The sequence below is a fragment of the Phoenix dactylifera genome, chromosome 9 (assembly GCF_051530095.1).
Source record: "Phoenix dactylifera cultivar Ajwa chromosome 9, Ajwa_hap1_PhDact_Kaust_v1.1, whole genome shotgun sequence".
NCBI classification, from domain to species: Eukaryota; Viridiplantae; Streptophyta; class Magnoliopsida; order Arecales; family Arecaceae; genus Phoenix; species Phoenix dactylifera.
This window is the reverse complement of record NC_143198.1, coordinates 26,315,880-26,332,006: the sequence shown is the minus strand read 5'-3', so window position 1 is coordinate 26,332,006 and position 16,127 is coordinate 26,315,880. Positions and strand designations below refer to the sequence as shown.

The window sequence follows — 16,127 nt, the reverse complement described above, 5'->3', positions numbered from 1 at the left end:
CCAAAGTATTAAAGACCTAATTTTATTAAGGGTATAATAGAAATTATACATAACTTTTTCAGAAGAGTGGATGGTCAACCAAACATAAGCACTTTGAAAATCTGTCACTTTCCTATGGTCAACCAAACATGCCACAAGTACCTTTTCAAGCATCCTCTTTTCGGAAATTTGTTTGTCCGGAATCATATTCCTATGAGAGAAAATACTTCCCGCGAACCAAACGAGCCCGAAGAAGAAATCTAAAAGTTGAAAATTTTTCTTATTAACAAAATCGTCACTCCTATAATTATAAAAAGTACAACATCTTTTTTTTAGTTTTTAAAATATATTTTTTACTAGAGGATGCAAATAAGTTAGGTCGGATCGGATCATGAGTGAGCCCAACTTAATATGGTTTCTTGTTCGGGATCTAATTTTAGACGCAGACACAATCCAATAGAAAATCGAATTTGGCCGGGTCGATTTTACGGCTATAATTTTTGATCCAATGGATCATTCGGGTCGGGTCTACGGCTACAATTTTGATCTAATGGGTCATTCGGGTCGGGCCAGATTGGGTTTATGTAACTCAATCTAAAAAATTTGGGTCCCACATGGATCCGACCTAAAAAATTTGGATTCAATTTAGGTCATACCCGATTTCCATCCGAAACCATTATTACAATGATAAGCGACACCACTCGACAGCTGGTCCTGCAGTAGCAACAAAGAAAGCCTCAGGCCTCTAGAGGGGCCAAGGTCTCGGGTCTCCCTAAAATAACCCACCCCACCATATATAAGCGACAAACAAAAGAGACCACGTTTCTTAGGGTGACATCACGAAACGTGCGGCACGTTGGTCTCTTTTAATCGTACCGTAAGAACTCTCCTTTGGCCTTTCCATTATTTTGAATAATGTAATTTATTTGCAAATAGATATATTTATGTAGCAATGATTGTACATTGCAATTGTTGTTCAAAATGGATAACTTACCATTTTAGGCCTATCAGCTTGTGCACAACTTTATATAAAGTTATGGCAAGAATACTGATGGAGCGGATGAAGCCCTTGCTTCCTGAAATCATCTGCCAGGAGCAAGGAGCTTTTGTGGGAGGTAGGAGCATATTCGACAATGTCATGTTGGCCTAAGAAATGATGTGGGATCTTCAGCTTCAGGGGCTCCGAGGTGGCGAAGCCTGATGGCTGTCAAGCTGGACGTGGAACGAGCTTATAACAGAACCAGATAGAGCTTCCTTAGGTGAGCCTTGGAGAGTCTTGGTTTCCACCAGACCTGGATTGATTGGGTGCTGGGATGTGTTCAGGGACCGAGGTTTTCTATTTTGGTCAACAGCACACCGTCCCCTTTTTCAAATCCACCATGGAGCTTCGGCAGGGATGTCCTTTATCCCCATACTTATTTATCATTTGCTCTGATGTCTTGTCTCGGGCACTACAGGTTGCGTGCGCCGCTGGAGAGCTGGAGGCTTACGTTCCAGCTCCAGGGTTCTAGCCAATATCTCTCTTGCTCTTTGTCGATGATTGTCTCCTCTTGACGAGGGCGCGAGTAGAGGACGCACGAGCCCTCCGAAGGGTGCTGGCCGACTACTACACTGTGTCGGGACAGAGAGTGAATGCCCAGAAGTCCACCATCTCCTTCAGCCCTAGCATGATGCCTGGGGTTCGATGGGAGATCCGAAGGATTCTGGGGATGCCAGAGCGGGACGGGACCTGGAGCTACCTGGGTGTACCGATCACAGGTAGGAGATTGTGGGTATCTGAGTGCTCCGGGCTGGTGCAACAGGTTCAAAGCAGGCTGGAGGGATGGCAGGCCATGTCTCTATACATGATGGATAGATTGACGTTGATCAGATCTGTACTTGGCTCCATGCTTATCTATCTCATGGCAAACACGGTGGTGCCAAGGATAGTGCTACTGAAAATTAAGCGGCTACTTCGGGGCTTCTTATGGGGCTTGCATAGTGATGGTTAGCGGGTGCATCTGGTGGTATGGGAGAGCATCTGCCTTCCATTTAGTGAGGGTGGTCTTGGGGTTCTGTCTCTCCTAGAGATACGGGAGGTGCTCATTGCCCGACATGCAGTTCGGTTCCTTTTGGAGCCGCAGGAGTTCTGGAGCCGGACCATGGCAGCCCGCTATGGGCAGGTGGGCCTTGAGGCACTGGCACGAGGGCAAAGATGCTCCTTTCTGTGGCGAGAGATTGCGAGGTACCTGCCTATTGCGTTGATGCACACTAGATGGCTGATAGGTGATGGGCGCAGTATTGATGTGGCTGAGGACCCGTGGGTAGATGCCCTCCCCTTGCGGCATTGGCAGACCTTGGTTAGTGTCGAGGCGGCTGAGGGCCTGCGGGTCTATGATCTTCTTAGCCTCGGGGGGCTGTTGGGATGAGTCTAGGCTGGTCCAGTTTTTTGAGGGGCATCTGACTGAGAGGGTCTGTTCCCTCGCATTACCTGGGTTTGCAGGTCCGGACGTGTGGGTCTGGATCACTTCCACCAGGACCAGCGTCAGGGTAGGCGACCTCTCCCACATTCTCTGGCAGCAGTACGAGCCTGAGCCAGACTGCGTTTGGATCTGGTGCTTGGGACTCCACCCGAGGGTAGCACTGTTCCTTTGGAAGGTGGTCTGGAACCATCTTTCGACGAGAGCAATACTTAGTGGACGAGGACTGAGGATTTCTTCGGTATGTGGGGACTGTGGTGTGGACGAGACAGTGGACCATACCTTGTTTCAGTGCACATGGGTTAGGGTGACTTGGCGACTGGCAGGGATCCCGCGGGAGGTTCGGGGCTGGAGCAACCAGTTCTTACAAGCCATGCGCCAAAGCGGCTTCCCAAGAGGTTCGGAGTCCCCATTGCTTCGCCAGGAGGTGACTCTAGCGATTTGCACGTCCTAGCAGATCTGGCTGGCTAAGAATGCGCGAACCTTTGGCGAGCGCAGTGCGTCGTCGAGATTTGTGGTGGAGAGTGCCCATGTGCAGGTGGCGGAGCTCAGTCACATCATACATGACGTAGGAACCTTGACAGCTCGGGACACCTGGGGTTCCTATTTTGCTTCGGCAGTATCCCGTACGGTGTTTTTTACCTGGGAGCCCCCACCTTCGAGTTTCCCCAAGGTCAACTTCGATGGGTCTGTATGGGACGGAGGTTCAAGGAGCGGTGCGGGTTTTGTTATTCGGGACCCATCTGCTAGGGTCGTGGCTGCATGGAGCAGTCAACTCTTCGATATATCGGTTCTGGATGCGAAGCTGAGGGCCGCGTAGGCGGGCCTTCGTCACGCCCGATGTGTCTACGAGCTTGTTCCGTTGTCCTGGAAGGAAACTCAACCACGGTCATCAGTTGGATCGGGGGGAGCCCTAGGGGTAATGGTTGCGTTCACCCTTTGCTCCAAGATATCTGGGTAATGGTGAGGGATGAAGGGGCTTTTCAGACCAAGCATGTTTTCCGTGAAGCTAACGGGGCTGCGGACTGGGTGGCTACTTATGTAACCGGTCACTTCGGTAGTACCCCGTGGACTGGAGACGGAAAGTTACTCCTGGCACTCTGAAGTATTTTATTTTTTGATTTTATTAGGTGCATCCGTACTTGTCATGTATGATCCATCCGTTTTAGCGCAAAGGAAAAAAAAGAGAGAGGATAACTTGCATGCTGTGGGCCTGCGGCCCCAAAATGGATACTGCATGGCATTGCGGCAACCATCCAAGAGAGAACATGGCATTGCAACAACCATCCAGGAGAAATGCATGGATGTCCAGCTGGGGCCCGCAATGGAGGAGAGCGGAAAGTTTCGTGGGGGCTGACACCACCAACGTGCCGCACGTTCTGCGATGTCGCCGACTCGCCGTAAGAATTGCGGTCTCTTTTGTTTGTCACTTTATAAGGTGGGGTGGTGTATTTTAGGGAGACCTTGACTCCTCTCGCGGCCCGAGTCTTTCTTTATTGCTACCATGGGACCCAGTTAACAATAATTTTGGATAGGGACCAAAATCGAATCTAATTTTTTTTTAAGTTGGATCCGAATTATATATGAATGAACTGTATTATCTATTGGATAAAAATTGTAGTCATGGATTCGATTTGACCAAACTTAATTTTTTATTGGATCGAGTCCGAGTCTAAAATTAGGACCCAAATAAAAAACTAGTTTGAGTTAAGGTCACTCATGATTTGATCCAACTCAATCTATTTGCACCCGTAATAAAAAGAGTAATGTGAAATAAGATACGACAGCCATTAAATGAAGTTTAAACTTTATTTTTGTATCACTCTGCTTTTTTCTTTCCTACTCCCACTTCTAAACATTTTATTCTTTGTTACCTTTTAATAAATTATGGAAAGTTCTAGCCTTCCTCCTGTCACATCAAAAGATATACTTCTTTCGGGCTAATTCCCTTGGCCTGCCTTTGGTATATACTTCTCCATAAATAAATTTAGGTAGGTTTATCGCCTCCCCTTCAATCAAGAGAGGGAGAGAGAGAGCACTCCTTAGAGCATATAAAGCTGCTGAAACTATAGCCAAGCCTCTTCAATTAAGAGAGAGAGATAGCAGTCCTTGGAGCACATAAAGCTGTTGTAATTATGGCCGAGGAAAGCATGACTAGAAAAACAGCACAAACGGATTTTGATCTTGAAGTTCCTCCAGGTGAAGTCCAGCACGATCGCATACCCATGAATCCTAAATTGTTCAAAGCCGCAAGATCAGGAGACAAAAGAATTTTGGATGAGTTACTACGACCAGGAGAGGATGCTCCAACACAAGAAGATACCTGCTGCCTCCTTGGAGTTACATTAGAGGGGAACACGACCCTCCATATAGTTGCTAGCCAAGGACATCTCGAGTTTGCCAAGGAGATCTGTCGCAGAGAGATCTCTCTTTTGACAGTACCAAACAAGAGGCTCGACACTCCATTGCATTGCGCTGCAAGGGCTGGGTATGACGAGATGGTCACCTCCATCATCAAGTTTGCAAGGCAGAAAGGGATCAAAGAAAGAGTGTTGAGGGCGAGGAATAGGGACAAGGCGAATGCTTTGCATGAGGCCGCCAAATATAACCATGTGGGCGTGGCCAATGTACTGATGAACGAGGATGCCGGACTGGCATCCTTGCTGAATGATGCCGGCATGTCTCCGCTCTATCTGGCCATCACAACAGGATCCCTCGATGTAGCCAGAGCCTTGCTATGGTCTACCTCCTGGAAGAAAGTTTCTTCAGAATCTTACACAGGCCCTAACAAGAACACGGCATTGCATGCAGCAGTCCTCCTGAGTCTAGGTAATCGAGCACTTGACCTACATACTGATCTCGCTTTTTTTTTCTGAAGAAAAGGTGAGTAGATTACTACCATTTCATATAAAGTGTAAAACCACCATTTCATTCGTGAAATGATCATAATACAAAAGAAACAAGAAAGCTATATCAAGCAATACAGCAAAACAAGGCCATTCGGGAGCGTGCGGGCAACCGCTGTACACACCCAGTAAAACAAATCAGCATTACCTACAGAAAAATTAATGAAACAAAGAAAAGAAAAGTACGGCCACCTAGGAATTTTTTCCGCAACCTCAGAAGATACAGAAAATAGGAATTAAGCGACTACTAAATGCAATTATCTAATGGGAAGAATTCAGGCCTTAAGAGATTGGCCTTTTTTTCTTTCCTGATGATAAGGGAGGCAAGATTGCCAACTGGCTTTTATTCAAATTAAGGGATTGGCCCAGAAATGAAATACCTGGGATGTTGTCAGGACCAGATGTGATCGAGTGGATAGGCTTGGCCCCCTTCTTTGCTGGTGCTATTTCTGCCCATTTTGGCTTATCGAGGTTCAATTAGCAACCATCAGTCACCACGTGTAGCTTCCCTCGTAACAAATAACAAACTTTGATTTTTTCTTCTTTTAGTATTATTGTGATTATTCGCCATTTGACTAAATATCTTAATAGATGCATAAGAAGAGTATAAAGCAAGTATATTCACAGGGCCGGCCCGAGCCTTATGCGACCGAGGCGGTCGTCTAAGGTCTCGACCCAAAGGAAGGCCTTCGAGAGGCAAAGAGAAGATAACCATAGAAGGAAGGGAGAAGGCAAAAAAGCACCGACTTGCAATGAAATAAAGAGAGGAGAGGAGAGAGAGAGATTGAGAGAGAGAGAGAGAGAAGGGCGGGGAGGTTTCTTGCCCTATTTTTTGTATCCGATCGTGGCCAAAAGAAAGCAAAGACCCCATATAAAATGGGAACAGGAGCTGGCTATGAGTCTTCCCCCTTGATGGAAGGGAGGTGGAGAGTTTTATGGCCCGCAGACGGGCAATTTGGGAGACAGTGGGATGGGACTTTTATTAATTTGATGGAGTGCATTTCCCATAATGGCCCTACTTTCTCTTATAGAGAGGTCTATTTCTGGACAAATACTTTGCTTCACCTTGGCCATGAAATGCCATGGGATAACCTTTTCCTATTCTGCCCTTGCTTGACATGGTAAACAGTATTGCCCAGCATTATCTCAGTTATTTAATCAGTACCATGGCCCTTTTTTATGGAGTAATTACTTTTTTGTGCTTCCATTCAAAAATTATATAAAACCAAAGAGGCTTCTTGTCTACCTTTATTAGATTCATTCATCTTTGTTGAAATGGTGTACTTGACAGCTATATATTTTCATACCATTTTTTTAATATTTTATACTTATTTAAATTTTTTTTTATTAAAAAAAAGCTTCATTCACTGAATTCGCTTTAGACCTCCAAATGCATTAGGCCGCTCTGGAAGACAATGCTCCGCCTTTTAATTTATGAAAGCACCATGAGCATTATATAACACAAGTACTCACGACACCTTTCATTATACTTATGTGATAGAAATTACACAAGACTTATTGGATCGGAAGCCAATGCTCGCCAAAGGTGTCGATTCCTCTGGGAGAATTCCTCTTCATTATGCAGCTTCAGATGGTCATCATGATACGGTGAAGCTATTATTAGAGCGCGATCCCTCTACAGCCTACCTTTCAGATGCCAAGTATGGCTTATTTCCCATACACATTGCAGCTATGATGGGCAACATTCCTATAGTTGATCAGATTTTAAAACAGTGCCCGGATACAGATGAATTATTAGACAAGGAGGGAAAGAATTTTCTTCATGTCGCTTTTAAAAGGGGAAAGCTTTATCTGGTCAAGAGAATTATCTCCAGGAGACCGGATCTGAGGAAGCTCTTAAATGACCAGGATAACGAGGGAAATACGCCGTTACACACGGCTGTTAAAAACAGTGACCAATGGAGCGTGCATTTTCTTCTCCGGGACCAAACCGTATGCGTCAACGTTATCAACCACGACGGCTTCACCCCTCTCGACTTGGCTTACGGAATGTTGGATGGAGGCCTGCAATTCCGGATGGTAAAACTCTTAACAACCTCGTGCATGTTTTGCTTGCCACACATCACAAGCTGTAGTCTCTCTCTCTCGCGCGCACACGGACACGAGAACACGAGGACACAAGCACTTTTTCTTCAACTCACATATATATGAACGCCCTAGATAATGAGCATTCATTTCCTACCATATTTTTCTAAACTCAATCTTTCAACTAATCTCTCTTTTTATGATCAAAACTTTTTCTTGCACGGTAGAATGCAAATTTCTGCATTGCCAGCTGCTTGGCTTTAACAAAGGCTCTATCCAGTCCACGAGAATTGCATGATTTAGAGAGCGGTGAATTATCTGGTGATGAGACCAAAGAGAAACTGTCCGGCGATGATAAGTTCAAAAAAGAATCATCCAACGTCGAGGGCAACGAAATCGAGAGACAGGTGAATGTAGCCAGAAATCTCGGGATTGGTACGGTGTTGATTGCTACGGCAACATTTGCTGCTGGTTTCACCGTCCCCCGGGGGTACATAGCTGATTATCATCCAGGCGGTGGCACAGCAGTTCTAGCAAAAGAGTATGCCTTCAAGGTATTCCTAGTCTCAGATGCCTTCGCGTTGGTCTGCTCCATCCTAGCCACATTCTGGATCATGTATGCAGGAACGTCGACAGTTGATAGACATACTCGCAGACGAGCCCTTCGGGGGGCTATAAATTGTCTATGGATGGCATTTGCGGGCATGTGCACTGCATTCGCGATGGGTATATATGTAGTGTTGCCTCCCAGCTGCAAGCGTATCAGCATTCTTTTATGCATCATTGCTCTCGGAGCCCCTCTTTTAGCTCATATGGTAGCATATTATAACTTCTATATTTTGCTGATAACAGTAAGAATCAGGCAAGGCTATAGACAATGTATTTGGCCAACATTACACCCGCATGTGAAGAGAAGTCATAGTAGTGGTTTGCCACGCGGTGGACGTCTCATTTTTCATCTGCTTCGGACATTGGGCGTTTATGCTATCTTTTTCCTGTTAGCGATGCTCTAGGTGTGTAAGAATCGAAGCGGCAGTTGTCAGCCTGCATGGCTGACAGAAGTCCAAAGATAGCTTGTGCATTGCATTGGGAGTAATATTTTAATTATTTTTTATTTTTCACATGTAAAATCTTCTGTCTCTATGCTAAAAATTTTAGCTTTTATGGACATGTAAATAGAGAGGAAAAGAAAATTCTCTCTTTTTTCAACCTTCTTCGACCGAGCAGAGATTACAGCTTCACTTGGTTTTGAGATAGAATTAAATGATGAAGAAATGTACTGAAGTTTGAATCTTGGTACCGGATCCTCTACAGGCATCCAACCGGTATATCCCATACCGATTGATTATCAGTAATGGCATATATTTTGATACCAACACTCGATATGAAGAAGATATCAAGTCTCAACAACTAATCAATATGGTTTGATACGACACGTATATATGAGATAGTATAGTGTTATATAGCAAATCATAACTCTGGATGCCATAACAAATGATTTTGAGAACCATGCTAAATCTTGTGTAATGAGCCAGACTAGAATGTTTTGCTCAGATTCAAGACAAACAAGTCATTGTGCACATGGTTGCATGGCCACCTTTCTTCTTAGCCCAATTAACAATAATACTTCAAAGCTACTGCAGCAACCACGTTGTAGAATGTGAGATCTTTAAACCCATAATACTGTGCAAGAATCTTTCAGTTTGTAGAAAAAGGAGGGGGAAGAGAGGAAGAGATGAAGAGAAGAAAACAATCCTTGTTGCATTTGGAAACAGCCATAGCCCATCTTTTATAAGGGGAAGGTGGCTATCGTATACAGTTACAACGGCTATATTACAACAGCTATAGTATCAGGTTATGTACAGTCACGACACTAGCTAAGCTAATGTACAGCTAAGCTAAAGCTAAGCTAACATCCTCCCTCAAACTCAAGATGGGAGTGAAGATGTCATCTTGAGTTTGTGAACCAAATCACGATGACGCCCTGGTGGATGTGCCTTCATAGAGATATCAGCAAGTTGATCCGCAGAAGCAACATATATCAACTGAAAAGTACCTTACTTGATATGATGCCGAATGAAGTAACAATCTATCTCAATATGCTTCGTTCGCTCATGAAACACATCGTTACGAGCAATCTGCATGGCACTTACATTATCGCAATGAAGAGGGGAATTGCTAGTCAAAGGAACATCCATATCATGCAGTAGTCATCGAAGCCACAAGAACTCAGAGGTAATATTTGCCAGTGCATGACACTCAGCCTCTATACTGGAGCGAGAGACAACCGTTTGCTTCTTGCTTTTTCAAGAGATAAGAGATGACCCAAGCAAGAAACAATAGTCTGCGGTAGAACGGCGATCTGTAGGATCTCCAGCCCAATCAACATCAGAATAGGCCTGTATATCTACAGTGGAGTAGGCTGAGAAATGAAGGTCGTGAAATAATATATCCTTAATGTACCGAATAATACGTAGGACTGTTGCATAGTGTGTAGAGCGGAGTATGCATAAACTGACTAATCAAGGTGACTGCATAAGAAATGTCAGGGCGTATCACAATCAGGTAGATGAGACTGCCAATCAACTGCCGTTATAGAGTCGCATCTGTCAATAATTCACCATCTGTGGGAAGAAGCTTAGCATTCATTTCTACAGGACTATTCACGATCTTGCTATATGTCAACCCAGCACGAGATATCAACTCGGAAGCATACTTAGCCTGTGAAAGATAGTAGCCATCTGAGCTGGATGTCACCTCGAGACCAAAAAAGTAGCTGAGGGATCCTAAATCTTTCATCTCAAACTGCTGTCCAAGAAACTGCTGAAGTGTATGAATCCCTGACACGTCATCTCCAGTAATAACCATATCATCCACATATAGCAAGAGAAGAATAATACTAGCCTCAGATCGGCGAAGAAAGAGTGCAGAGTCATATGCACTAGGAGTGAAACCCTATTGAGTGAGGATTGAACTGAACTTGGAAAACCAAGCCCGAGGAGATTGCTTAAGGCTATAGAGCGCCTTTCGAAGATGACAAACCTTCTCCTGTGGATGAGCAAGACCTGGAGGAGGCTATAGGTACACTTCCTCGGCTAAATCACCGTTAAGGAAAGCATTCTTAATATCCATCTGATGCATCTTCCATTGCTTGACAACTGCAATTGCAAGTAAGGAACGAAAAGTGGTAAGACGTGTGACTGGAGAAAAAGTCTCCACACAGTCAATACCATACTCCTGTGTGAATCCTCGAGCCACCAGACGAGCTTTGTAGCGTTCCACTGAACCATCAGCTCGAGTCTTGATCTTAGACACCCACTTACATTCTACTGCAGTCTTTCCAGGAGGTAAGTCAGTCAGGTCCCATGTACGCGTATCATGAAGAGCTTGGAGTTCATCAGACATGGCCTTCTGCCAAAGAGGATTAGAACTGGCCTCTCGATAATTGCGAGGCTCATATAGGGTAGCAAGAGCATAAAAACAGTGATAATCATTGAGATGAGATGGGATGGATCTTACCCTACTAAAGCGGCGAAGGGTAGTACTGACAAAAGGCTCGGATGATCCGGTTGTGATGATCGGATCAGTGGACGGTCCAGACCTAGTGGAGTCGGTCGTTGAGAGATTGTCTGATGAGCTTCCATCACCTGCAACTGAAAAGGGGTCTGGAAAGAGATCAACAGTGGGGTTGTTGAAGACAGAAGAATACTGAGGAGGACCCATGGAGAGTGGAGAGATATGAGGGGAAGGTTTGCGATGGGATGGGCTACTGATAGGGAGAAGAAAAGTGTTGGCTTCTCGCTCACTCTTTCCTTTCTCCCAGACGCCTTGCCAAAATAAAGCCCTCTTTCTTTTCCTTCTGCGATGGGATGGGCTCCTCAGAGGGATCTACTCGGAGGGAGAGAAGAACGTCGCGGGACCAAGATCAAGCCACGGCAGACGGACGGCGACGCGTGGTGGTGGCTCGGCAGAGATCCTCTCTGGATCTAGCCATGGACGGCGCCGGCAGAACTGCAGTGGCGCGCGACGGCTCCTCCCCTCCTTGCTCTGGTCGCGGACGGTGACGGGCTGTGCAGACTGCCTGCATATTTAGCACTGGGTGGCCAACAATTCTCATCCCTTCCGGAAAGATGTTCCTGTTGAGCCCATTGACATTCGAAGGCCCCTGTCTTTACGTCAGCATCCATGTTCGGGTATAATATACATTGTAGAGTCTCATTATGTCGAAGTAAAGGATGCCGCCATTGGAGCAGACAATTCTCCCAACCAACATGGCAAACGAGACTTGTAGCTTTAAATTTGCCAGTCTACTGACTGAATGATTTCACTTTGTGTAAAATATAGGAGGTGATTGCATTGCGATCGGAACAGGATCTTCAGACGTGAACATAACCGGGATCGCATGCGGCCCTCGCACTACAAGAAAAGTGGATTTTACTGACGTTTTTTTGCCGACGCTTGTGACACAATTTGTCTGACGGTTTAAAAAAGCGTCGACTATTGTGGGCTAAGACGAAGTCAAAAAATAATAAAGAGGCCGACGCTTTTGAAAGCGTCGTCGAAAAATAATAAAAAGACCGACGCTTTTGAAAGCGTCGTCGGAGGCCAATGCGTCGTCAGAGGCCGCACCCCCTCCCCTCCTCTCTTCATTGCTCTTTCTTGATCTCAGTTAAATAAAACCAGTTGAATGATAAAAGACGCGTTTGACCCGTTGCCCTTCCTCCCTTCCTCTCCTCTCGGGATAATAGAACAAGAGCAGGAGAAAAGATCCCATCCTGACCTCCCCAAAAGGATCCAGAGATCAAGAGAAGGGTAGAACTAATTAGGTCCTCAATTTAGCCCCACATCGGCGGATCAACAAGTGGTGGTGGGGAATTAGGAGGGCGGAGGTAAGAAAGAAAGAAGACGGGTTCGTTGAAGGGAAGGGAGGGAAGCGGAAAGCGATTGGGGGTTGGGGGGAGAGAGAAGGCGGGGAAGGACCTCTTTTTCGTTGTACATGGGGATCTGTACGAGGACCATGGGATAGGCGGAGTTGCCAAGCTCGAGGTCGTCCCGCATTGGCTCCCACTTGTAGCGCTTCTCGGGGCGCTTCCCGAAGAGCTTGACGATGACGATGACGACAGCCATGTAGACCTTCTCCACAAACAGCATCAGCGACATGGCCAGGCAGAGGAACACCGCAAGGCGGAGCAGCGGGACGATGACCGGCGCCTTGATCTGCTGCCACATCAGCCCCATCTGCTCCGTGATGTCGTCCCGAGCCCCCTGGAACGCCTCCGTGAGCAGCGTCGTCGACGATGCTGTCTCCAAGATCTCTCTCCGGAGGAGGAGGAGGAAGGTGAAAGAGGAGATTGGGAATGGCCGCTGGGGGGCTGATCTGGACGGATTTAAAAGGGCCTTCCCTCTCTCCCTTCTCTCTGTTTTTCTTTTTCTCCCTTTTCTCCATGATTGATTGTTCGTTGCTATGAGCTTTGCTGGGGAACTACGCTTTTTTCTATGACTATTTAGCTTAGCGACGCATTTGAAAAGCGTCGGCAAATATTTTTCCCACTCTTACATAGCCGACGCTTTGGCGACGCTTTAGAAAGCGTCAGGAAGAAATGTGCCGACGCTTATAAGCGTCGATAAGGACCTTAAAAAGCGTCGCCAAAGCTTCTTTTTCTTGTAGTGTGGGCGTGTTATAAGGTCACTTTTCAGGTTCCTACGTACTGATGTACTGAGAGCAAGTTCAATGGTCTTGACCATATCTCTCACTTCATGTACAGCATTGGAAGCTCGACAGGGAACGGCTCAAGTGTGATAGTGGAGGATGTACATGTCTCAAACGGCAGTTTCTATCAAGCGGATGGTGGTCTGAGGGTTCAGACATTGCAGGTGTGCACCTAAACTTAATCTGAATCCACAACATTAAGAAAGAGAAACGATCAATTTATATGAAACAATTGGAATTCATCAGCATTCCTCCAAAAGGAAGAAGTATTCATGGCTATATTCATGGCTTTTGTTCTTATTATAAAATCATGATTTTATAATAAGAACAAAAAATCTTTCTCAATCAATTTCTTTGCCCCTCATTCTTCGAGAATCAAAAAGTTCTCTTTCAAGTTTGAATTTGTTCATTTGGAATCTGGGCTCTTCTATCTTTTACTTATTTTTTTCTATTTACTTTTTTTTGCTTTATTCTTTATTTCATTTCGATTTTCTTTCCCTCTCTTTTCTTTTTATTCTTTTCCATCATTCCTTAAGTCCTATAGGCTTGTTGATCTTGTAGAATCTGACCCATTTTTTCATCGAGCAAAAGGCACAAAATCAATCAGATTGATTTTTTGATCAAAAAAACTATTATGCAAAATCTTTAGTTTTTTTCCTTTTCCTCTATCTCTATTCCATAGGTATAGCAATTGAATCAGTAGAACCTTTTCTTCTGTATGAATCGATATTATTACATTTCAATTCCTTTCCAATACCTTCCAAGAAAAATCTCGAATTGGATCCAAAATTGGCGGGTTGGCGTGAGCTTATCCATACAGTCATGCACTCTTTAAATAGAAATCAATTTTCCGACCTAGCTTTCATGCTTTGGTGAGTTCGAAATCCTTTCGATGACCTATATTGTGTCGAAGGGATATCTATATGATCCGATAGGACATGTATTTCTATTACTATTAAAGTAATAAATAAAAATGAAGTAGTTAATGGTGGGGTTACCATTATCCTCGTTCTTGTAGATTTTTTAAGAAAAGAAATTTGTCCATTGTATTATTTTTTGAGGTCTTAAAAAAAGGGCATGGAAATACATAGAAACTTTTGAATAGAAAATTGAAAATCAATGTAGCTCAAGTTTCTTCGAAAATGTAAAATCTTTGGTGCGAGAAGAAGGGGTGATCCATATCATCTTGACTTGGTTTCGCTTACCCTCTTTTTTTAATAATACCGAATTGGGTTCTTCTCCTATCCGTATCGAATAGAACATGCTGAACAAAATCTTTATGTAAAACCTGCTCAATTTAGATTGAAAAAATCGTATAGATTTTATGAAACCATGTGCTATGGCTCAAATCCGTAGTCAATCCTATTTTTCATAGGAGTAGTTGACAATTGAATCTAATCTTTGGCATTATTTTACTATCCATAATAGTGCGAAAGAAAGGTCCGACTTGGGTTGTTAAAAAATAGTGTGGTTGATTTTCTCGAAATACCTTCGTTACTCTGCTAAATTGGCATCGTGAACTGTGCTACTTAACGAAGTACCAAGTGATCGGTGGAAGACGATTGAGAGACTCCGTGGAGTGATTTTTTTTGAAACAATAAACTTCCAGAAATAAGGCTAATAAAAGCATGCCTTTATGCCTTTCAAGATTCCTCAGTTCCATCCTTGCATAGGTAACCGTTTTTAAAATATAAATAGGTATTAATGCTAACAAAAACTGAATACTTATGCCTTAATCCTTCGTCATTGCAAAAGGGCAAAAGGATATTAGCAAATAAAAATTAAAGGAACTTTGTCTTGATTTTTTTTTTTCGTTGACCAAAATCGGTGGAGTCCTTTCAAAAACGCCTCAAGCGTCCGCTAAAAACATAGGACTGATTTACTTACTCCTCAGGTCTTCGAGAGCAGATTTGTTGAAGGTAAGTTTTTAAGTGGTTAACCAGTTATCATTTTACCCATTCTAGAGTAGGAAAAAAAGAATGACCTTCCCACAATGATTAACTTCGACTTTGCGTTTGCTTAGGAAAGAAATTTGATCTTATTGCTATATTGATGCTTTCTAGCTAGAAGACCCTTGTATCAAAGTGTAAATGGTTTCTTGACCTATTCTTTCAGCCTTGTCATGCAATAGCTTTTGTCATATTGTAGTATCTATATGATAACTGGTTTTTTCTATTTATGAAATGATTTTCTACAAATATTGAATCTTTAGTTGCTTCTATCTTTTCTTTTATTTTGAGAAAAGATTGGCCAATTCTAATCACTATCTTTAAGAGTTACAACAGCAATTAGTGAAAAAATAGAGTAAAAAGGAAAATGAACAAGACAAAGGAGAAGAGATCAACAAGAGGATATGAAAGAAGAGGAAATAGCTAGAGAGAAAAGAAAGGAGAAAACTAAGAAGAACTAGATTGAGCACCAAGCTCCTGGCAAAACAACTATAGATTCTTTGCAATAGTGGGAGAAGCCAAAGAGATCTAATCCTTGAGGAGGGAAAAAAATGCAGTGGATTCCTTTTACAAAAAAATTCTAATTCCTTTCTTACCAAACATTCTAGAAAACGAACATTAGAACTAGACGGGGGAGCATTTTAAAATCTAACATTTCAGTTTATAGTTCTGAAAGAGAGACTTTTTTATTGAGGGTTTCAACTAGTCCAGGCATGCTGATTGCTTACGCTAGTTTGTTTTTCACCAAAATAATCTTCTTATATCAGAATGCAGCACGTCTAGATGAGAAAAACCAGTCACGGCAAGTTATAACTACGCTTTATGCAGAAAAAACTTCAATCGAGATATTATGCATTGCTATCATTAAAATTTATTGCTTAATTTGTAGCAAATGTTAATGGTATTAATATCAATAAAATTTTTTTAGTATTGATGTCATTAATGATGGAAGTTTTACTATTAAAGTTTATTGGTTGATTTGCAACAATTTGACTATTGAAGCATTTGATTATTATAATTTATTACATTATTATGTAAAATTTTAAAAATTAATGGTTGACAAAATAAACCCAACGCA

At 43.4% G+C, this 16,127-nt stretch overlaps 1 protein-coding gene across 1 annotated transcript; it reads left to right on the top strand.

Moving 5' to 3' along the window:
• The first annotated feature begins 4,072 nt into the window (after positions 1-4,072).
• LOC113462363 (protein ACCELERATED CELL DEATH 6-like) lies at positions 4,073-8,649 on the top strand. The gene is made up of 3 exons (XM_088704609.2): positions 4,073-5,267; positions 6,846-7,384; positions 7,618-8,649. The coding sequence occupies exons 1-3, from the start codon at positions 4,574-4,576 to the stop codon at positions 8,401-8,403; spliced, it is 2,019 nt and encodes a 672-aa protein (XP_088560735.1). The 5' UTR covers positions 4,073-4,573; the 3' UTR covers positions 8,404-8,649.
• Positions 8,650-16,127: the final 7,478 nt, after the last annotated feature.